The 24,326-nt window shown below is 41.3% G+C and overlaps 1 protein-coding gene across 1 annotated transcript; it reads right to left on the bottom strand.

Moving 5' to 3' along the window:
• Nucleotides 1-355: 355 nt before the first annotated feature.
• LOC118616466 (olfactory receptor 6J1) lies at nucleotides 356-6,556 on the bottom strand. The gene is given in 4 exon segments (XM_036242083.1): nucleotides 356-505; nucleotides 5,636-6,014; nucleotides 6,016-6,287; nucleotides 6,290-6,556. Coding segments are annotated over 4 exon segments (1,068 nt in total).
• Nucleotides 6,557-24,326: the final 17,770 nt, after the last annotated feature.

A 24,326-nucleotide genomic window follows, 5' to 3' on the forward strand; every position in this document is an offset into this window, starting at 1 on the left:
CCATAGAAGTTTGGAGGTCTGGGAGCAACACCCCCCTCCACTCCAGCCCCTCGGCTTCTGCCAGCTGCAGCCTGAAACAACCCCTCTGCGAGGTTCACAGATACACAGAAAGTCACATCACAGCCTAGCCTGGCCTGGGGCCCACAGTTATTGTAACTGGAACCCCAATATTTTCCCTTGGATCCCCCTGCCTGCAGGCAATGGCCCAAAGAAATGCACGAGCAGGAGTTTGCAGTATAGAAAGAAAAAATAGTTTAATATTGAGTTGGTCAATACCGAGAGGAGCTTGTACTCTGAACAAACCCAAAGGTGATAGGTTACAGATTACATAGGGCAAACTCACAAGACCCTGTGGTTAGGGGTTGCAGGTCGTGCTGACAGCTGATTGGTCAGAGGTGAGGTGGGAGTAACAAATCACTTCTTCAGATCTTGAAGACAGTTCCAAGGTCTTTTCCGGAGTTCCCCAGTCCAGTCTCATGGGAAAGTAGCCAGGGGGTCGGTCCACCTTAGGTATCGGAAATGAAAACATAACTGAGGTCTAGATGTTATCTTTAGCCTGCCAGAGGTCCTGACCTTGTGATCATGAGTCAGGTCTGCTACTGTCTTCTGTTGCCTCAGAGGTTGCTGATTATGGGGGAAAGGCTAGGTCTCTGAGGGGATAGAGAGAGATAATATCTAGAGCTAGATTTTAAAGCGAAATTTGCCCTGGCTGGTTTGGCTCAGCAGTTGGAGCGTTGGCCTGTGGACCAGAGAGTCCCGGGCACGTACCTCAGTTGCAGTTTGTCCCCTGTCCCGGTTGGGGTTGTGTGGGTGGCAGCCAGTTGACGTGTCTCTCTCACGTCGATGTTTCTCTCTCTCTCTCTCCTGCTCTATCTGAAGATAAATGCAAAAATGTCCTCGGTTGAGGAAAAAAAAAAAGCGAAATTTAATCAAAGTCATAAGGACCATCTGTTTTATTGCCCCAACCCCCAGGCTTTCTAGGACCATATGACAGGCCGTATTTAAGGCTCAGTCTTCTGAGGGAGAGGAAAAGCTACTTCCCATTTGGTCTTGGAAATGGAATGAGTGTTAAAGTGGAAGCAAGTGTAGACCAGCTGAGGTACAAATTTCAAGAAGAAAAACTCTTTCTTGTTGACCTTTCCCTCCTACTCATTCTCTAAAATTAATAAAAGTATATTTTTTAAAAAGAAAAAGGAAATGTGAATGGCCCAATCCAGTCCAAGCTAAAGTCTGCAATTTTACTTATTTTTTAAAATATGTTTTTATTAATTTGTAGAGAGAGAGGAAAGGAGAGGAAGAGAGAGATAGAAACATCAATGAGAGAGACATATCGATCGGCTGCCTCCTGCACACTTCAATGGGGATTGAGCCAGCAACCTGGGCATGTGCCCCAAATGGGAATCAAACTGGTGACTCCTGGTCCATGGGTGGACACTCAACCACTGAGCCACATCAGCTGGGATAAGATTTGAATTTTTAAAAAGGACTATTGCTAGCCCTGGCCAGTTTGGCTCAGCGGTTAGAGCGTCAGCCTGCAGTCCACAGAGACCCGGGTTTGGTTCCCTCTAAGGGCATGTACCTTGGCTGCAGTTTGTCCCCGGCCGGCCCTGGTTGGGTTGTGTGGGTGGTGGCCACTCGGTGTGTCCCTTTCACATCGATGTCTCTCTCTCTTCCTCTCTCTCCTTCCCACTCTATCTGAATAAAAAATGGAAAAATATCCTCGGGTGAGGATAAAAAAAAAAGGACTATTGCTAAACTGAACACATTTTCATTTTATTTAGTATACATTTATGGAGCATACTTAACATGAGAAACACTGATGTAGGTTCCTGGGAGACACAGGGTAGGGAAACCAGAAACACTCAGTCTTCTGCCCTCAAAGGCCGTTGCTGTCTCTTGGAGAAGACAGACAGACAGACGAGCACACCAGTCCCACAAAGGATGAAAAGGCTTAGAAAAAGAAAGTACATGGACGTGCTTGGCTAAACATTCACAGTAGGAATTTGGAAATTTATTTCTGCTTTTAAATCTAAACTCAGAAACTTTTGGTCAGTGATTTAAAGACTCTCTCAGGCCAGGAAAGAAGGGCAACTGAGGGGCCCTGAACCTCCAGGGAGCACTTGGTTTGAATCCTTCTCAGCGCCCTGCAGGGAGGCAGAGACTTACTTTCCTTCTCTCCACTGATCTGACTGTAGATTCTGCTGTCCCTTTAATCTCATGGAAGACTGGGCCTCAGAGCCTCAACTGCTTTGCCAGATGTGTTGTGACAGGGTGTGCCTGGGCAGGGCTTACCAGCCAAAGAGTCTAAATCTTAGAGCTTGGGTCACTCAAAGAAGCAGGGTCTTTGGTACATGGAAGAGCCTCTAGGTCTCTACAGCTCTCACTCCTGGTCTGCAAAACCCTCAACTAAACTCCGCTGACCTGAGCTCACCTTTCATCATCGGTTACTCATGGGAGCAGTTGTTGGCTTTGGGAGGACTTTCACTCTGCTTAAACTTTAAAATGTTTCAAGAAGTTTCAATGTGTTAAGAACTGATGCCCTGGCCAGTTTGGCTCAGCGGTTAGAGCATCGGTCTACGGTCCAGAGAGACCCGGGTTCGGTTCCCACTAAGGGCGTGTACCTCGGATGCAGTCTGTCCCTGGCCCTGGTTGGGTCATGTGGGTGGCAACCACTCAATGTGTCCCTTTCACATCGATGTTTCTCTCTCTCTTCCCCTCCCACTTTATCTGAATAAAATATGGAAAAGTGACCTCAGTGAGGATAAAAAAAATTTAAAAAAAAAAAAAAAAGAACTGATACACTGCCCTGTCCAGTTTGGCTCAGCAGTTGGAGCTTTGGCCTGCAGACCAGAGAGTCCTGGGTTCAGTTCCCGCTAGCGGCACGTACCAAAAAAAAAAAAAAAAAAAGAACTGATACACTGAATACACAAATAGACAAAATAGACAATAGCCAGATCATATATGACTGTAGAACTCTGACCTACAAACTCTGAAGCAACCAGGCAGGGAAGCCAAGCTACAACCTCTGCAGCAGTCAGCCCAGAACCGCCAGGCCGTGGGTAGGACTTACAACTTCCCTATTTTTTTTTACTCCTCACTTCTTTGCAACTTAGGACTAATCAGAAAAAGCTATTTATGCTCCTTAAACTGATCACAAAAGATTTCTGGCTTGTAGTTAGTCCACTCCAGTTTCCCCTTGCCAAACCCTCCAATTAGAACACATCTGAGCCTTACCTTCTTCTTCTACTATAATGCTTTCACTCCTTGCCTACCTTTGAGTCTCTGCCAAACCCAAATGGTGATGGCTGACTCCCTCGCCATAGCCAGCTCTGCATAAATAACCTCTGTTCTCATTTGGTCGGTCTTATTTATTGCCACAGCACTCTGCAGAGTTTCCTTAGATATGCTATGCCCTTCAGCCCAGTTCCATGGGGATACAGGTGTTAATTCAGGCAAGTGAAGGCTGCAGCACTAGAGGCCAAAGGGGACAGGAAAAAAAGTGCTGCTGATGACACTGAAAAGTTTGACTTGCACTGACTGGAACCATAGGCTTATGTGGTATTAGTCAAGCATTCCAAGCAGTGTTTGGGCACCAAGAATTTAGACTAAGAGTTAAGTTCAAAACAGACATCTTTAGTTTCTTGGACCTAGAAAAGGGGAGGGCTATACTTGGTGCAGAGAGAAAGAGAGTACCCACAAAGACCTTCTCAAAAATGGCTCAATGAAAAGGGGTTTGAGCCTTGGCCAATGTGGCTCAGTTGATTGAGCATCATCCCGTACACCAAGAGGTCACTGGTTTGATTCCTGGTTGGGGCGCATACCTGGGTGGTGGGCTTCATCCCCAATGCAGGAGGCAGCCAATCAATGTTTCTCTCTCTCCCTCTCCCTTCTCTCTCTCTAGAATCAATAAAAATATATATTATTTTAAAACGGGTTTTGATTGTCCAGTTAGTGTGGCTCAGTGGTTGAGCATAGACCCATGCACCAGGAAGTTGCTGGTTCAACTCCTGGTTGTGACACATGCCCCGTGGTGGGCATGCAGGAGGTGGCCAATCAATGTTCTCTCTCATCGATGTTTCTATCTCTTTCTCCCTCTCACTTTCTCTCTCTGTAAAATAAATAAAGAAAAAAAAATTTAAGAGGGTTTGATTTATGGGTACAGGCAACCTCATCAAACCCAGGAACAGGAAATAAAACTCAGCCAGCTCCTTGGCCTGGGAAGTCAGTAAAGAGGAGGGTCCTTCACTCTGTGTCTCTGCATCTGAGAGGGCTTTCATCTATCTCTTCTCTATTTTTCTCTCCACACCAACTCCATTATCTTCAATGGGCAGATTGGTTTCCTCTAACTACTCATCAGCTTGTACATAGCCCCCAAAATAAGCCTACTCCAGGCACCAAGCCTACTTGAGCTTCCATGGGGAGCATCATCGTTGTCTGATACAGTCTCTGCATCTCTTGGTTCAAACTCTCAAAAAGAGACATTTGTTTGCACAATTTATCTGTCCCAGCCAAGCCACGCAGGTTGTAGATAGATCACTGGTCAGTCAATAGATTGTGCCTTCAGATCATCCATTCATGAGTCAATCACTGGAGGCTGAAGGAACAGGGTCATGTCTTATATAAGAATGTGACCATATTGGATATTTTAAATATGTTCTATTATAGGAAGCAGTATTATCAAATAACACAGACTATACATATATTCATTACAATCATTACAAATGTCCACTGAGGAAAAACAATGGATTACAGGATATGACAGTGGACTGGAGAACAATAAAGTTTATCCCTAGAAAGATTCCTGGGGGAGATGGAAGGAAATCGAGTCCATGTGGAGGGGTCTAGGAAGGACTTTGTACCATCTGGTAGAAGAGTTGTGATCAGGGTCCATAAGGAAATAAGGCCAAAGATATTGGGACTTTGAATAGGACATGGGCTGCAGCCCTGGCTGGTTTGGCTCAGCGGTTAGAGCAACAACCTGTGGTCTGGAGACGCCTGGGTTCAGTTCCCGCTAAGGGCATGTACCTCGGTTGCAGTTTGTCCCCAGCCCTGGTTGGGTCCTGTGGGTGGCAACCACTCGATGTGTCCCTTTCACATTGATGTTTCTCTCTCTCTCTCTCTCCCTCCTGCTCTATCTGAATAAAAAAAAAAAAAAAGGAAAAATGTCCTCGAGTGAGGACATGGGCTGCAAGGCTCTCCCGTAATTCTTAGAATGTTCAGTGTGGATGGGACTTAGAGATCATCAGGTCCAGTCCAGACACACTTCAAATGGGAGCACTGAGGGTCAGAGTAGCTGGTGACAGAGTGACACAGCTCTGGTCACAGAGTTCAAGTTAGAGCCAAGGTCAGAGTTCAAGTCCCTGTCTCCATGCTCAGTCTTCTTTCCACTATAATCCATCAGGATCTCTTAGCTAGCTCATCCCTTTGCTAAGGCAAGTCCTCTTTTTCTACCACTGGGAATTTGTACACTACATACACGGTGGTGAAGAGGTAGAGGGACTAGATCCTCCTTACTGGTCTTTGTAAGAGAACAATTTGCTCCTCAACATTGTCATCATCCCCTTTTCTATTTATTTATTTTATGTATGTATGTATGTATGTATGTATGTATGTATGTATTTATTTTGGTATGTGCCTTTTCTAAAACTGCTTGAACCCTGACCCTGACATCCTTGAGGACCCCCAACACTGTGTCATTCCTCAGAGTATATATAAAGGGGTTGAGGCATAACACTGCTCAGTACTGAAGGACTGAAGGAACCTTGTTGACCTCCAAATATCCTTTCTGGGAGGGTGTCACATAGATAAACACTGTGATGCCACTAGAAATCACGACTATTGTCAGGTGGGAAGCACAGGTGTTAAAGGCCTTCTTCCTTCTACCTGAGGAAGGAATGTGCACTATTGTCAAGATGATGTACCTATAGGAATAGGCCACAAGGACTATGCAGCAGAGAATGATGGTGGATGAAAGCATAAACTCCATCAGCTCAATGGCAGTGGTGTCTGCACAGGCCACTGTCACAGAAGAAGTGATTAATAATGTTGGAACCACAGAAGGGCAGCTGGGAGATGAGGATGGTTGGGAAGAGCACAGATAGGATGCCTCCCACCCAAGAGAACACAATGGTCCCAATGCAGACAGAAGGTCTCATGATGATGCTGTACTGCAGTGGGTAACAGACAGCAGCATAGCGACCATACGACATGACTGTCTGCAGAAGAAACTCTACTGTGCTCAGGAAGAAGTAGAAATAGCACTGGGTGATACACCCAGCAAAGGAGATGTGGTTTTATTCCCAGATGCTAAATTGGCCAACACTTTTGGACAAATGACTGAGGTGAAGAGGATGTCCAGGATAGAGAGTTTGCACGGGAAGAAGTTCATGGGGGTGTGGAGGTGGGAGTCGGACAGCACAATAGAGATGATCAGCAGGTTCCCCAGCAGGGTCAGCAGGAACATGGGCAGCAGCACCACCAAAAACAACAACTCCACCTGCCTGCTGAGGGGAAATCCCAGCAAAATAAACTCCCCCGCAGTGGCAGTCTGATTCATTATAGTCCTGGGGACAGGGCTCAATTCCTCTGATGAAACAAAAGAAGAAAGAAATCGAGTCCATGTGGAGGGGTCTAGGAAGGACTTTGTACCATCTGGTAGAAGAGTTGTGATCAGGGTCCATATACACAACCCCATGGCATTCACTAGAAAAATATGAACATAAAATACGTTCATCTAAAGTAGATACGTAATCTAAATTTAACTTGGTTTTAAATTATTTGCCTATCGAATTGAAACTTAAAAATTTTTTTTTCTTTATTGATTTTAGAGAGAGAAGAAGAGAGAGGGAGAGAGAGATAGAAACATCAGTGAGAGAGAACATCAATTGGCCACCTCCTGCATGCTCCCCACTGGGGATTTGGCCTATAACCTGGGCATGTGTCCTGACCAGGAACTGAACCAATGACCTCTTGATGCATGGGTCGATGCTTAATCCCTGAGCCACACTGGCTGGGTGAAACGTTTTTTATTTTTTATTTAATTAATTTATTTTTTTATCCTCACCTGAGGACACTTTTCCATTTTTTGTTCAGATAGAGTGGGAGGGAGAGGGAGAGAGAGAGAAACATCAACATGAAAGGAACACATCGAGTGGCTGCCACCTACACAACCAACCAGGACCAGGGACAAACTGCAACCGAGGTACACGCCTTTAGCGGGAACCAAACCCTGGTCTCTCTGGACCTCAGGCTGACGCTCTAACCGCTGAGCCAAACTGGCCAGGGCTGGGCGAAACGTTTTTTAAATTATAGTGTTCATTGTTAATAAGGACCTACACTTTCACACAATTTATATGAACTTTCTAAAGAATAATATATCAATTCATATTAAAATTGAGCAAATCCTTAGACTCAGAAATCCACAGGAAAGAAATAGTCATGGATGTGTTCAAAGATTTTGCTACAACATTCACCACAGAATTGGTTATAATAATGAAAATTTGGCAACAACTTAACTACCCAAAAATGAGGAATGGAATAAAGCATGATACATCTAAACAATAACATCATGCAGCCATTAAAAATTATATTTTACACCCTGGCCAGTTTGCTCAGTGGTTAGAGCATCAGCCTGCAATCCAGAGAGACCCGGGTTTGGTTCCCGCTAAGGGCATGTACCTCAGTTGCAGTTTGTGGTTGGGTCGTGCAGTAGGCAGCCACTCGATGTGCCCCTTTCAAGTCAATGTTTCTCTCTCTTCCTCCCTCCCACTTTATCTGAACAAATAATGGAAAAATATCCTCAGGTGAGGATAAAAAGAAAAATTATATTTTACTATAATATGTAAATGACAAGTTTTATGTAATGACAAAATAGCCACAATGTAGTATTATTATTATTAAGTTTTCTTTTAATTTTTTTTCTTTATTGATTTTAAAGAGAGAGAGGGAGAGAGAGATAGAAACATCAATGAGAGAGAACATCGACTGGCCACCTTCTGCATGCCCCTCACTGAGGATCAGGCCCACAACCGGGAATCGAACCGGTGACCTCGCGGTGCGTGGGTCAACGCTCAACCACAGAGCCACATCAGCTGGGCTTATTATTAAGTTTTTTTAAAGCAAGTTATAAACTAGTACTAACATTATGACCCCATTTGGGGGGTAAAATGTGTATCAGCAAAGGTCCTACAATAATCAAGACATTGCTGAAAAGAAGAAACTTGGGGGTGGGAGGGACTTGCCGTAGTAGATAACAAGATCTAAAAATGGCGTGGTTAAGTCAAGGCGGTATTGGCACAAATACACACAAACTGATCAGCAGAACTAAATAGAGAGCCAAGAAACACACCCACACAAATATGAAACAGTGATACATGTCAGAGGAGAAAAGAAGCTGGTACTGCTGATGTCCATATAGGGAAAATGAAACATTAGATTTCCTACCTCATATCAGACACCGATACCCATTCTAGATGGACAAAAAACTAAATGTAAAAATAAAAAGGTTTAGGAGAAAATATAGGAGAATGTTGTTTTGGGCCTTAGAGTAGGAAAAAAACTGATTAAAGATCTGAAAAGTGCTAAACAAAAAATGAAAATATTGATAAGTTAAGATACATTAAAATTAAGAATTGTTGTTTATTAAAAGACCTCCAAAATAAAGTTAAAGGCAAATTACAAATGGGAAGAACATATCTGTGACACAGATAAAGGACAAATGTTTATTATCTGTAATATATAATCAAAATATTGATTCTTACAAAGCCATAATAGAAAAGCAATCCAATAAAATAAAATTTAAAAAAAGGTTAAACATCTGATCTGAATTCTATTAAAGAGGAAAGAAATATGGCCTGGCTGGTTTAGCTCAATGGTTCGGAGTGTCAGCCCATGGACCAATGATCTTGTGCTCGATTCCCAGTCAAAGGCACAGTCGTACCTGGCAAGTAATCAATGTGTCTCTTTCATATTGATGTTTCTCTGTCTCTCTCTCTCTCTCTCTCTTCCTCCCTTCCTTCCATTCTAGCTAAAAAGAAAAATTAATAAAAAATATTCTTGGGCAAAGATTTTTAAAAAGGAAATATAGTCAATAAATGTAAAAAAAGATGTATGATCTCATTAGTAATTAAGGAAATGCAAATTAAGACAATAACAAGATACCATTTTATACCCACTATATTGTAAAACAAAAGAAATATGACAATAAGTATTGGAGTATTGGAGAGAATATAAATCCAAAGAAATTACTTTACGTTGCTGTGGCGAGTGTAAATTTATATAATTATTTTGGAAAGTAATTTGTCATTACATTGTACAAATTAACATTCACATGCTCTGTGAGTCAATAATTCTACTTCTAGGTAGAGAAACTTGTACATGTGCACCAGAAGACAAGCAAGAATGTTCACAGTAGAAAGAAGGAAAAAAAGAAAGGCAGACCAATGTCCAAAGGCAGAAGAACAAATAGTGGTTTGACCACAGAATGGAAAATTATATAACAATGAAATAAGTAAACTACAGCTCAGTCAACAGTAAGGACGAATGTCAGAAACGTTAGAAAAAGGCAATCCCAGAGGGCTATACACAGTAAAATTTTTTAGATTTAAGCTTAAAAATAAACAAAACTAAATAATATACTGTATAAGCATTGCACAGTGTAATAAAATATGATTTTAAATGAAAGGAGAATGATAAACGCAGAATTCTGAACAGAGGTTATCTCTGGTTTGGGGGGGGGGGGTGGCATGGGCCAGTGGAGGCATCTGTATAGTAATTATCCATTTTGGATTTGGGTGGTGGGCTCAGTGGTGTTCAATATATCATTAAGGTTTATAACATAGATGTAATAAATGTTAAATATATTCTTTGATAAGTGTCAAAATTTACACTTAAAAATATAATAAAGAAAGTGTATGCCAATCTATTAAGAGTGATTACTTGATGGGAGGACTCCAGGAGATTATTACCTCTTGATGGCCTATATTTTCTGTTTGTTTTTTTACTATGAACCAGTGTTTCTTTTATATTAAAAAAATGTTAGAATTATCCAAAAAGGAAATATGTACATGGTTATTGATTGTGTATACATGTGGGTATGAGGGGAAACGTGAGCACACCCCGAATGCCGGCTATGTTGCAGGGTCTGCAATTGAGGGGAGTCTTTGGAGATGACAGGAAAGAACGTGCTCGAACAGCTTTTGGTCTAAAAGGATGGGAAGGAACTTGAGTTCAGGGAAATCTAAAAAAGAAGGAAAAAGTAAAGGCGAGCAAAGTTTCTTTCATAGGATTTTTACCTTGGGCCATTAGTCTAGAAAGCAAATCAAATGTCAAGTAAACAGATTCCAGGGACGAGGTTAAAAAGAGCTCAGATAACCTTGAAAGGTTGCCCTGGACACTAGATAGAAGGAGTCATGTTCTTACTAGTGACAAAGATGTTTATGGATTGGACTAGGAATCAGAAAATAAATGTGTAAAGAAAGAAGACTGTAAAAATCCTGAGGACTGAGTTAACCTTTGCCTGTCTAAACTGAGTCAGAATTCTGTATCAGTCATTCCTGCATAGCGAGTCCCCAAGACCTGCCCCACCTCAGTATAGTCATGTCACATATACAGTCTCTCCAGCTAACTCGCTGTGTCTTATTACACAAGCATCTTTTTTTAAGAAGCTTTTTTGAGATAGAATTCACATACTGCCCTGGCCGGTTTGGCTTTGCGGTTAGAGCGTCGGCCTGCGGTCCTGAGAGACCCGGGTTCGGTTCCACTAAGGGCATGTACCTTGGTTGTAGTTTGTCCCCGGCCCTGGATGGGTCGTGTGGGTGGTAGCCACATCGATGTGTCCCTTTCACATCGATGTCTCTCTCTCTCTCTCTCTCCCTCCCACTCTATCTAAACAAAATGTCGAAAAATGTCCTTGGGTGAGGATAAAAACAAACAAAAAAAGAATTCACATACCATACGATCCATTCACTTAAAGCATACAAATCAACAGCTTTTAATATATTTTTTTATCAACCCCCTCCAACTCCTGACAACTATTAATCTACTTTCTGAGTCAGTAGATTTGCCTATTCTGGACATTTCATATAAATAGATTATATAAATATGTGGTCTTTTGTGCCTGGCTTCTTTCACTTACCATAATGTTTTCAAGGTTCATCCATGTTGTATCATGAGTCACTGCCAAAAATCTTTTTGTTTTGTTATGTTAATCCTCACCTGAGGATATTTTCCATTGATTTTTAGATTAAGTTGAAGGGAGGGAGGGGGGGAGAGAGACAGACATCAATTGTTTGCCTCCCACACAATCCTGACCCAGCTGGAATGGAATCTGCAACTCAGGTACATGCCCTTGACCGAGAATCGAACCCTTCAGTCCATGGACCAACACTGTAACTGCTGAGCCAAACTGGGCAGGGCACTGGCAAAAATCTTAAAGGAATGAGGCAGGGGGAATACCATGGCCCCAGGGAGAGGTCCTGGCCCCTGGGCATAGCAGACATTTGCTCACACACACACACACACACACACACACACGACAATTACTAAAAGCACATATATTCAACGTCTACAAAATCAAGAAGAATGATAAAAGAGGGTGAACCTGAGTTTTGTTATCAAATCTAGAAATGCTGAGATGAGGGAACAAGATGACTCATTTAACTCTCAGAATACATCTTTGCAGGAACTGCCACGGCATCCAGTGGAAAATCACTTCCTTATATCAAAACTATCAAGAAGTTTAATGAAGGCCACAACACTCACCTTAGATTATAATAAGAACTTCTGCCCCCTGGGCAGCCCAGAAATACTTAGCGGTTGCTCTGCACCACCTCAGCTGGGAACCCCTCAGCTGTAGGCTCAGGTCTGCTCCTCTAGGCTTGGCTGCCACCTAGGCTCTTCTATAGTAATTATCTTGATCAAGAGCCACTGTGAGATCCATCCACATTAGACAAGCAGCATCTGACAGATGAAATGAACCTCTCCTAACTCATTTAGATTCCTTCCCTAGCTGCAAAGTCTTCCCTGACATGGTGTAGACAACTGAAAGGTCTAGCTTGTTGAATATTCATGCTGCTCAAGAAGTTACAGGGTGTAGCACCCATTCCAGCATTGAAGGGTCTACAGATCCTCTGGGGCTCTTACCCGGAGCAGGTGAAGAAGTGAGCTTCAATTTATTTATTATTATTTTTTATCCTCACCCGAGGACATTTTTCCATTTTTTGTTCAGATAGAGTGGGAGGGAGAGAGAGAGAAAACATTGATGTGAAAGGGACACATAGAGTGGTTGCCACCCGCACCACCAACCAGGGCCGGGGACAAACTGCAACCGAGGTACGTGCCTTTAGCGGGAACCGAACCCGGGTCTCTCTGGACCACAGGTCAACGCTCTAACCGCTGAGCCAAACCGGCCAGGGCAAATGAGCTTCAATTTAGCTAAGCCATCCATTGATCAAGTGAAACCTCCCAGGTTGTCTACACAGTCTGACCTGGCTAGGGAGAGTGGGAAGGGGGGTAGCGGCCTCTCCACCAAGCTACAGGATGATGCCTTGTCCTCCTCTCCTGCTACCATCCTCCCTGCCCCTTCTCTAGTCCTCTGCTCGGTATCTGCAGCTAAGTCTTGGTTGCTTCTTGATTCCAGGGCAAATTGGAAACAAAACACTGTGCTCACCTGATAAGCAACAGTTACCATCCTGCTTCTCTCATTTATTCTTCCTCTGTCCCCTCAATCCAACATGTACCATCTCTCCAACAGATTTTTTCAGAGACTGGCAGGCCAGGTGTCCCCAGGGCTAAATGTCTTTTAGGATGACAGCAGGACTGTCAAATCCTGTCAAGGGAAAATATAGCTAATCCACTGAGAAAACTCTGGAATTGGAGCCAGGAGACCTGGTTTCAAGTCCCACCTCTTACCACCCTTACAATGAACAAATTGCCTTATCCCTCTGGACATCTGCAATGAATCTTCATATGACAAGCAGGGATAATGCTCTTTCCCTGATCTTTCTCACAGCCAGGTTGAGAAGCTCAAAATGGAAAATAAGATCATTCATATGAAGTACCTTAGGAAACCACAAACCATCATATCAAGTGTTGCCGTTATTTCTAGAAGCTCTGCTGTCCTGCAGTTTTGGCAAAGAACAAATACTATTTTCCTTGTCCCACTGAGACATTGGCCATCCTACCCTGGAACACCATCACTTCTGCCCTGGGACACATCTGATCAGGTCACAGTTTTGCCTCAATTGTTTTCTCCTTGAACAGCATATCTGGTTGGCTACAAAAAGGAAAAACTAAGGGAAGCTGCTTCTCTACATGACAATTTTGCTTAACCCTCCTTGCCTAGGATTTCCAGAAAGAAGAAACTACCCTTTTGTGCCCTACATTCCACAGAAGGTCAGCAGTACTCAGAACAAGACTCACCGAGGGGACTCAGCAATCCTCACATTAGCTTGGACGCGCCGACGCCACCTCCAGCGTGTCCTGCCCTCACAGCAGCTGTAATGCTGAGGCTTCTACTGCCATGAACTGACTCTGCTCTCTCAGGACTGAAAGGGGCAACACTGTGGAAGGGTCTCAAGTTTGGGTTCGGTCCCATGCTTGGACCTCCACTGGGATGGGGTGGGGCAGGGTGGGACAAGATGGTTCAGGTGAGAACAAACACTTTCAGAAAAAGATCCAGTCATGGGGAGTTCTCAGGGGCTTACAAAGCTGTCCCTGAATACCAAGCCTGAGCCTGAGGCCCCTGAGGCCCACTTAGGAAAAGATGCTGACTGAAACCTGTCTACACTAGCGAGAACTAAAGTCAGAGCACTAGCCAACATTAACACCACAGGAAATGTCTTCCAGAGCCTCCCAGTGCACAGTCCTCTGTCTGCCACCATCTCCAGTCCCATCATGACAGCTGTGTTTACCCCTACCTCTCTGTGCTACCTAGTACCATCCACTCCAACATCCTAAGGTACTGCTATTAATATACCAAATCTTCAATGATCTTCCATTATCCAAGAGAAAAAAAAAAGCTGCTCAGCCTGACACTTCAGAGCCCCACCCCTAATCTCTCCCAGATTTACCTCCCAGCCTCAGCTCCCACCTTACACACTCTCATACACATCTTTTACTTTAGTCTAAGCACTTTCCTTACTCTGCCCCTAGCTGGCCTTGTGTCCCCAGGTGTGCAAGCATTGGTAAAGTCTTCTCCACCCACCTAATCTCCAGAGCCCAGCTTCTGTCCCTCCTACTCACACCTACACTGGGTGCTCCCTCTCCAGAAATACTTTTCTTGCACTTGGAATCAGGAATCCACAGTGTAGAACTTGAATGTTTTTAACCTTTTCTATTTAAATATAACATATACCTAAAAGTGTACAAATCATAAGCTCAATGAATTACTATAAAGTGAACACACTCATGTAACCACCACCCAGGTCAAGTCGCTTTCGAGCCCCCTACCTCCATCCCAGAGGTAACCTTTATCTTGATTTCTAACAATGTGGTTTACATTTGCCCATTTTTGAAATGCATATGAATGGAATCAGGTATTTTTTTGTTTGCCATCTTTTGCTCAACCTTGTATTTGAGAGATTCAACCATGCTGTGTGTGACTCATTTTCATGGCCATATAATATTTCATCATCACAACACACACACACAAACCTTTAGTCAACCAGCTTGGTAGAGCCTCTGTTTTTTAAATTCAAAATATCAATGACTAAGAAAACAATATCACCTTTCTAATCAGAGTTATTTTGTAAGATCCAAAATAGAATTTATACTCTACAGAAATTTATTTAACATAAATGACATTCATAAATTTATAGATTAAGCCACAAAATTACTACAAAGATCAATGACCACAGAGCAATGAGAACAATCTTCCCAGAAAGTTTCAGGCTTCCACCTTATCCTGCTTTAACTCCAGCCATTCCCATGCCTGCCTTCCATTTACCTGAGAACATTAATTGTTCCAGCAACTGGCTAATTATAGTAGGTGACAAGGACAAATATTTTCCAGACCCAACCAATAATTTGTGATATACTAGCAACTCTTATGAGGATGCTACTCATACATTTTTGAAAAGCATTAGCTACCACCTCCCTCCAATTGTGTATGATCATAGAACCAGGGACATTTGGAGACGGCAGGATCCTAATGCTACAATCTCCTCATTTCACAGACGGAGATATTAAGTCCAACACAGGTTAAATAAGTTGTCCAAGCTAACAAAGCTGTTGAAGGAGTAAAATCCAGCTCTCCTGACTACAGCAGTTGGGGAAGAAAATCCGTGAAGGCTAGAAGTGCGTACACAGGATTAATGGAAAATGCGAGATTAAAATTGAGCCTTACAGTCATTAAATTGGGAGCAATGAGCACTGGAATGTGAGTAGAAAGATCCAGGTATTGGATCAGGCTTCCTACTAACAGCCACATGAGCGAGCTTAGAAGTGGACCCTCCTGCCCCAGTCAAGCTTCAGATGACTGTGCTCTGACTGACATTTCTACTGAAACCTCATGAGAGATCCTGAGCTGGAACTACTTAGATAATCTGATAATGGAATCCTGACCTGTAAAAACTATGTGAGATAGCTTTTGTCTGTTTTTTTCAAGCTGTCAATATTTGGGGCAATTTGTTATGCAATGATAGATAACTAATAAAACATCCATGTAGAAACTCTGAAAAATCATAGCCTTGTTTTGATATGTGACAGGCATGTATGTGTGTAAAACTCGTGTGATAGAAGGAATGTGGATATGAAACTGTATACTCTGGAGAAGTTTATGTAGACAATGAAAAAAGAATGGAACCTCAGTGAAGGCCTTCAGTTAAAAGGCAGGAGAAGGAGTCACCACAGGAAACAAGAGGAGTCAGAAAGCAAACAATAGAAACAGTCATGCAGTGTTAGCAAGTGCAGGGGGTGGGGGGATTCAAGATGGTAGGAGTGTCAACAGCACCAAGTATACGAAGAGGTTATGAAAAAACAAGAATGAAGAAAAAAGTAATTGGACAATTAAAAAATTATAAGGTAAAATGTCTATCACTAAGTTAGAACCACAGCATATTTTGGCTGGGCAATAGTTGGGGTACTGGTATAGCTGAGAAGAGCAAATAATATCCACCCCAGCCTGGCACCATTGACATTAGTGCTTTCAATTCTGCAGCAAATAGAGGTAAAAAGTGGTCCCTCATACCTATTTGCATTTAAAATGAAGACTAGAACTCTGATCCTCATTTAGATGCAAGGACCTCAGCATCTATCAAGCACCTTCTTGGAACACAGTAGACCCTAAGATACTCAGAAAATGCAGAGTGCATAAATAACTGAATGTTGACTTCAGAGAAGCATTTAGAATAAAATGATATGAAAGCCACAGCAAAAACTGGGTAGAGTTTTTACGTTAAAAAACCCTTGTACACCACTTCTCATCTCTTCCCTGCAGCCACCATTGACCCTACATGTCTCAGATCACCAGACTAGGGAAGGGCCAGAGGAATGTTTATCTCTTTTGAAAGTACTGCCTGCTTCCTGAGACTTCTCCAGATGAAACACCCACTGACTGATATGGAAAACCATGATTTTCTTTTACAAAGGATAAAAGAAAGCTCAGTGATTGGTTCCGACTAGCAGGAAGAGGGCAAAGCAAGGAATGCATTGGGCAGAAAATGTCTGGTCTGCCTGTCCTATTTCTCATGAAAATTAATTAAGTGTCATTCTTCAATTGCACCACTCTTAAGGACATTTTTGTTAGTGTGACTCTCAAAACACCACCTACCCATCCCCAGACATAACTTGAATCTTCAAAAATGAGGGACAGATCCCCATGGGCTTCCTTAGAATGACACCACCATTCTCCTCTTAAATGTTTGACTTTTCTGCTGATTTCAGTAAGATATAAAACACATTGAAATTTAAAAGTGGGATGTTCTAATGAGCTTGAATCCCAATATTTTTAAAAAGTTAATGCCTAGAAGCCAGAATAAATTATTTTAAAATTAGCAGCAATTTTCTGATTCAATTTTGGGAACATACTGTGTTTATTTTGTTTGTTTTTAATTTTTATTGAATTTATTGGGATGATACTGGTTAATAAAATTATATAGGTTTCAGGTGTACAATTCTATAATATATCATTTGTATATTGTATTGTGTGTTTACCACACCAAGTCAAGTCTCCTTTCATCACTATTTATTTCCCCTTTTCCCTCTCTTACCTCCTCACACCTCTCTTTGTCCTTGGTAATTACCATACTATTGTCTGTGTCTATGAGTTTTGTTTTGGTTTTTGCTTTTTCATCCAGCCCCTCAAACCTCCTTTCTTCTGACAGCTGTCAAACTGTTCTCTGTATCTATGAGTCTGTTTGTAGTATGTTTGTTAGTTTATTTTGTTCATCAGATTTCACATATAAATGAAATCATGGTACTTGCTTTTCCCTAACTGGCTTTTTTCACTTAGCATAATGCTCCCCAGGTCTATCCATGCTGTCACAAAACCTAAGATTTCCCTTTTTTTTTCTTTGAACGGCCAAGTAGTGTTATAGTGTGTAAATGTACCACAGATTTTTAAAAATATGTTTTTATTGATTTGAGAGAGAAAGAAATATTGATCAGCTGTCTTCTGAACAATCCTCCTGCACACCTCCTGCTGGGGATCAAGCCCGCAACCCAGGCATAGACCTTTTGTTGCACGGGATGACACTCAGCCAACTTCACCACACCAGCCTTGATATACCATATATATATATATGAAATTTTTTTTTCTATCCACTCCTCTACTTATGGACACTTGGGCTGCTTCCAAATCTTGGCTATACCACTACTTCCAAATAAAGCTGCAATAAACATACAGGTGCATATATATTTTTGAATTAGTGTCTTGGGCTTCTTGGGAGATATGCCCAGAAGTGGAATTGCTGGGTTATAGGGCAGTTCCGTTTTTTAATTTTTTTAAAAAACGTGCCCTTAGAGAGATCCAAAATGGCGGCAGAGTGAACGGAAGCTACACAGACAATCTCCCAGAACCAAACTGGAATTACAACTATAACACAGACAAATTGACGGGAAAAAGCAACAGAAAAGCAGCTTGCGAGGACCATATAACCAGGGACACTGATCCGATCCTGGTAGGATTTCGAAGGTGCAAGACACGGGGGCTGAGAACCCACAGTCGGCGGCTCAGCAGCAGCCTTAACTGGGAGCGGTGCCCTCAGTTTACACTCCCAAGCGGCTCCACAGCACAGAGCCGGGACAGAGGCTAAAAAAGCCACAGCCACTCACCTTGGGCTCTGGCAGAGGGAGGGCAGACTGCACTGGAACATATGGGGACACTCGGGATTTGGAGGGCACTCAGAGCATTTGCTGAATTGCTGCCACACAGGAAGGAAGCCATAATGCTCCATCCCAGGGCACTGGGGAGAGGCAGTAGCCCCTCCCTCAGAGATCCAACCCCACCCTGTGGGCCATTGAAATGCTAATTGAGGCTCATTAACAACCAGCATCTGCCCCACCCTCTGGAAATCCCCTTATGCTGAGCACCTGAGGGAGTTTTTCAATCAACTGACAACCCAAACTCTAGCCTCCGGGCAAAAAGCTATTGATTAACTGTATCATCCCTGGGCTAGCAACTCTAACCAGGAAAGTAAGACTTGACAGTGGTGTTTAACCTGGGTCCTCCCTTGCTCATCTAAACCCAGGAGAGGGAGCCACAAACAGCAGAACACCAATACCCACAGGAAAAACTTGGCAGGCTCCAAAGCACACTGTGATCCTCAAAATGGTGAAACAAAGAAACAAAAGCCAAATGAAAGAAGAAGAGACCTCTACCGAAGATGAGATAAATGTGGAGCAGTTAAGCAAGCCATGATCTTGAGGAAGCTGAACAGCATGAGTAAGGACATAGAAGTGCTGAAAATAAACCAATTGGAAATTAAAAACCACCAAAAAAATGACATATCAGAAATGAAAAACACATTGGAGGGTCTAAAAAGCAGAGTAGAGGACGCTGAGGACCAGATCAGTGAATTAGAAGACAGGGTATAAAAAATCAACCAATCAGAAAACTAAAAGGAAAAAACAATTGTAAAACAGGAAAACAGCTTAAGAGAACTGTGGGACAACTGGAAACATAATAATATTTGCATCATAGAAGTCCCCGAAGAAGAAAATGAGCAAGGGTTAGAGAATATATTTGAAGAAATAGTGACAGAAAACTTTCCTAATTTGGTGAAGGAAGAAGGCATTCAAGTTCAAGAAGCATAGAGAGCCCCAAGTAAGAAGAACCCAAACAGGCCCACACCAAGACACATAGTAACCAAAATGCCAAAAATTAAAAACAAAGAGAGAATCTTAAAAGCACCAAGAGATAAGCAACAGATTACCTACAACGGAAACCCCATAAGGCTCTCAGCTGACTTCTCACAAGAAACACTACAGGCCAGAAGGGAATGGCATGAAGTAATCAAGGTCATGAAAAACAAGGATCTGAATCCAAGACTACTCTACCCAGCAAGGCTGTCATTCAAAATAGAAGGTCAAATAAAGAGTTTCCCAGACAAAAAAATAAATAAAAAATAAAAAAGGCTAAGGGAATATATTAGCACCAAATCAGCACTGCAAGAAATGTTAAAAGGACTTCTGTAATTAGTAGAAGAAATAGGAAGAAAAATATAACCACACTAAACAAAAATGGCAATAAATAAGTACATATCAATAATCACCTTAAATGTAAATGGATTGAATGCTCCAATAAAAAGACACAGAGTAGCTGATTGGATAAGAAACCATGACTCATCTATATTTTGTTTACAAGAGGCCCACCTCACAACAAAAGACTCACATAGGTTGAAAGTGAAGGGATGGAAAAAAATTTTCCAAGCAAATGGAAAGAAAAAAAAAGCTGGGGTAGCAATACTCATGTCTGATAAAATAGATTTCAAAATGAAGGCCATAACTAGAGACAAAGAAGGCCACTACATAATATTGAAAGGATCTATCCAACAGGAAGATATAACTTTGATAAACATATATGGACCCAATACAGGAGCACCAAAATATATTAAAAATCTTCTAGAGGACTTCAAAGGAGAAATCAACAGCAATACAATCATAGCAGGGGACTGCAAGACCCTGTTGACACTACTGGATAAATCCTCTAGACAAAAAATCAGCAAGGAAACAGAGACTCTAAATGAAGGACTAGAAAAAATGGATTTAATAGATATCTACAGAGAATTACACCCCACAACTACAGAATTCACATTCTTCTAAAGTGCACATGGGACATTCTTAAAAATAGACCACATGATAGGACACAAACTAAATCTCTACAAGTTCAAGAAGATTGAAATCATATCAAGCATCTTCTCAGATCACAATGGCATGAAACTAGAAATCAATTGCAACAAGAACATGCAAAGACATTTCAACACATGGAGGCTAAATAGCATGTTATTAAACAATGAATGGGTCACCGAGGAGATCAAGGAAGAAATTAAAAACGTCCTGGAAACCAATGAAAATGAACAAACAACAACACAAAATCTATGGGATGCAGCGAAAGCAGTTCTGAGAGGGAAGTTCATAGCACTACAGGCCTACCGCAAAAAACAAGAAAAATTTCTAATTGACTGTCTAACCTCACAACTTAAAGAATTAGAAAGCAAACAAAAAGAAAACCCCAGAGCAAGTAGAAGGAAGGAAATAGTAAAGATCAGAGCAGAAATAAATGACATAGAGACCAAAAAAACAATTCAAAGGATCAATGAAACAAAGAGCTGGTTTTTTGAAACGATAAACAAGATTGATGGACCCTTAGCTAGACTCACCAAGAAACAAAGAGGGAGAACCCAAATACACAAAATCAGAAATGAAACAGAAGAAGTAACAACCAACACCACGGAAATACAAAAGATCATTAACAACTACTATGAACAACTATATGGCAACAAATTCGACAATCTAAGCGAAATGGACAAATTTCTAGAAACACACAGTCTCCCAAAACTATTCCCGGAAGAGATAGAAAACTTGAACAGACCAATAACAACTAAGGAAATTGAAGAGGTAATCAAGACTCTCCCAGCAAACAAAAGCCCAGGCCCAGATGATTTCACGGGGGAGTTTTACCGAACATTAAAAAAAGAACTAACACCCATTCTCCTCAAACTATTTCAAAAAATTCAAGAAGAAGGAAGACTTCCAAACACGTTCTATGAGGCCAGCATAATTCTAATTCCAAAACCAGACAAAGACACTACGAAGAAAGAAAACTACAGGCCAATATCCCTGATGAACATAGACGCCAATATCCTGAACAAAATATTAGCAAATCGGATCCAGAAATACATCAAAAAAATTATTCACCATGACCAAGTGGGATTCATTCCAGGGATGAAAGGCTGGTACAATATTCGCAAATCAATAAACGTGATACACCACATAAACAAAATGAAGAATAAAAACCACATGATCATATCAATAGATGCTGAAAAAGCATTCGACAAAATCCAGCATCCATTTCTGATAAAAACGCTCAGCAATGTGGGAATAGAGGGATCATTTCTCGACATAATAAAGGCCATATATGAAAGACCTACAGCCAACATCATACTCAATGGACAGAAACTAAAAACATTTCCATTAAGAACAGGAACAAGACAGGGATGTCCACTTTCACCACTCTTATTTAACATTGTACTGGAAGTCTTAGCCACAGCAATCAGACATGAAGAAAAAATAAAAGGGATCCAAATTGGAAAGGAGGAAGTGAAACTGTCATTATTTGCAGATGACATGATATTATACATAGAAAACCCTAAAGACTTTATCAAAAATCTATTAGACTTAATAAATGAATTTGGCAAAGTAGCAGGATACAAAATTAACATCAAGAAATTGACAGCATTCTTGTACATCAATGATGAACTCACAGAAAGAGAAACGGAAAAAACAATCCCATTTACCATCGCTCCAAAAAAATTACGATACCTAGGAATAAACTTAACCAAAGAAGTAAAGGACCTATTTGCAGAAAACTACAGATCATTGAAAAAAGAAATAGAGGAAGATATAAAAAAGTGGAAGCACATACCCTGTTCATGGATTGGAAGAATTAACATAATTAAAATGTCCATACTACCCAAAGCAATCTATAGATTCAATGCAATCCCCATCAAAATACCAACGACATATTTCATAGAACTAGAACAAATACTTCAAAAGTTCATATGGAACTAAAAAAGACCCTGAATAGCCACAGCAATCTTGAAAAAGAAGAACAAAGTAGGTGGGATCACAATACCAGATATCAGGTTATACTACAAAGCGACTGTAACCAAAACAGCCTGGTACTGGCACAAGAACAGGCATATAGACCAGTGGAACAGAACTGAAAACCCAGAAATGGACCCAAGGCAATACACTCAATTAATATTTGACAAAGGTGGCAAGAGCATACAGTGGAGTAAAGACAGCCTCTTTAATAAATGGTGTTGGGAAAATTGGACAGCTACATGCAAAAAAATGAAACTAGACCATCAACTTACACCATACACAAAAATAAACTCAAAATGGATAAAAGACTTAAATGTGACCCGTGAATCCATAAAAATTCTAGAAGAAAATGTAGGCAACAAAATTGCGGACATCATACAGAGCAGAATTTTCACTGATACATCACCTAAGGCAACAGAAATAAAGGAGAAAATGAACACATGGGACTACATCAAACTAAAAAGCTTCTGCACAGCAAAATAAACAATCATCAAAATGGAAAGGCAACCCACTGTATGGGAGAACATCATTGCCAATGATGTATCAGATAAGGGGTTAATTTCCAATATATATAGAGTGCTCATACAACTCCACAAAAAGAAGACAAAGAACCCAATTAAAAAATGGGCAGAGGAGCTGAATAGACACCTCTCCAAACAGGACATACAAATGGCCAAGAGACATATGAAGAAATGCTCAACATCACAAATCATCAGAGAGATGCAAATTAAAACAACTATGAGGTATCACCTCACACCGGATCAGAATGGCCGCCATCAACAAATCATCAAACAACAAGTGTTGGCGAGGGTGTGGAGAAAAGGGGACTCTAATACACTGCTGGTGGGAATGCAGACTGGTGCAGCAGCTATGGAAAACAATATGGTGCTAGCTCAAAAAATTAAAAATTGAACTTCCATTTGACCCAGTGATCCCACTGCTGGGAGTATACCCTAAGAAGCCTGAAACACCAATGAGGAAGAACATATGTACCCCCATGTTCATAGCAGCACTATTTACAATAGCTAAGATCTGGAAACAGCCCAAGTGTCCACCAGTAGACGAATGGATAAAAAAAGTTTTGGTACATATACACAATGGAGTACTATGCAGCGGTAAGAAAGAAAGATCTCTTATCCTTTGAGACGACATGGAGGGACCTGGAAAGTATTATCCTAAGTGAAAGAAGCCAAGCAGAAAAAGACAAATACCACATGATCTCACTTATATACGGAATATAATGAACATAACAGTCTGAGGAATACAGTAGACCCAGACACATGGAAGTAGGGCACAGACTGACATCCCTCAGAAGAGGGGATAGGGGGTGGGGGGGGAGAGATAAACCACAGAACTTATATGCATGTATGCATGACCAATGGACATGGACAACTAAGCCGGGGAAAGGGTGGAGGGGGGATGGGGTGGGGGTCCCAATGGGGTAAAAAGGTAAAATATCTGTAACAAAAAAATTAAAAAAAATTTAAAAAAAAGAAAATGACATTAACAAAAACATTAAAAAAAAAAGAAGAAGAAAAAGAAAACCCCAGAGCAAGTAGAAGAAAGGAAATAGTAAAGATCAGAGCAGAAATAAATGACATAGAGACCAAAAAAAAACAATTCAAAGGATCAATGAAACAAAGAGCTGGTTTTTTGAAAAGATAAACAAGATTGATGGACCCTTAGCTAGACTCACCAAGAAACAAAGAGAGAGAAACCAAATACACAAAATCAGAAATGAAAGAGGAAAAGTAACAACTGACACCACAGAAATACAAAAGATCGTTAACAGCTACTATGAACAACTATATGGCAACAAATTCGACAACCTAAGTGAAATGGACAAATTTCTAGAAACACAGTCTCCCAAAACTGGACCGGGAAGAGATAGAAAATGTGAACAGACCAATAACAACTGAGAAAATTGAAGAGGTAATCAAGACTCTCCCAGCAAACAAAAGCCCAGGCTTCATGGGGGAGTTTTACCGAACATTCAAAAAAGAACTAATACCCATTCTCTTCAAACTATTCCAAAAAAATTCAAGAAGAAGGAAGACTTCCAA

This window comes from Molossus molossus, unplaced genomic scaffold (genome assembly GCF_014108415.1).
Source record: "Molossus molossus isolate mMolMol1 unplaced genomic scaffold, mMolMol1.p scaffold_m16_p_1, whole genome shotgun sequence".
In the NCBI taxonomy this organism is placed as follows: domain Eukaryota; kingdom Metazoa; phylum Chordata; class Mammalia; order Chiroptera; family Molossidae; genus Molossus; species Molossus molossus.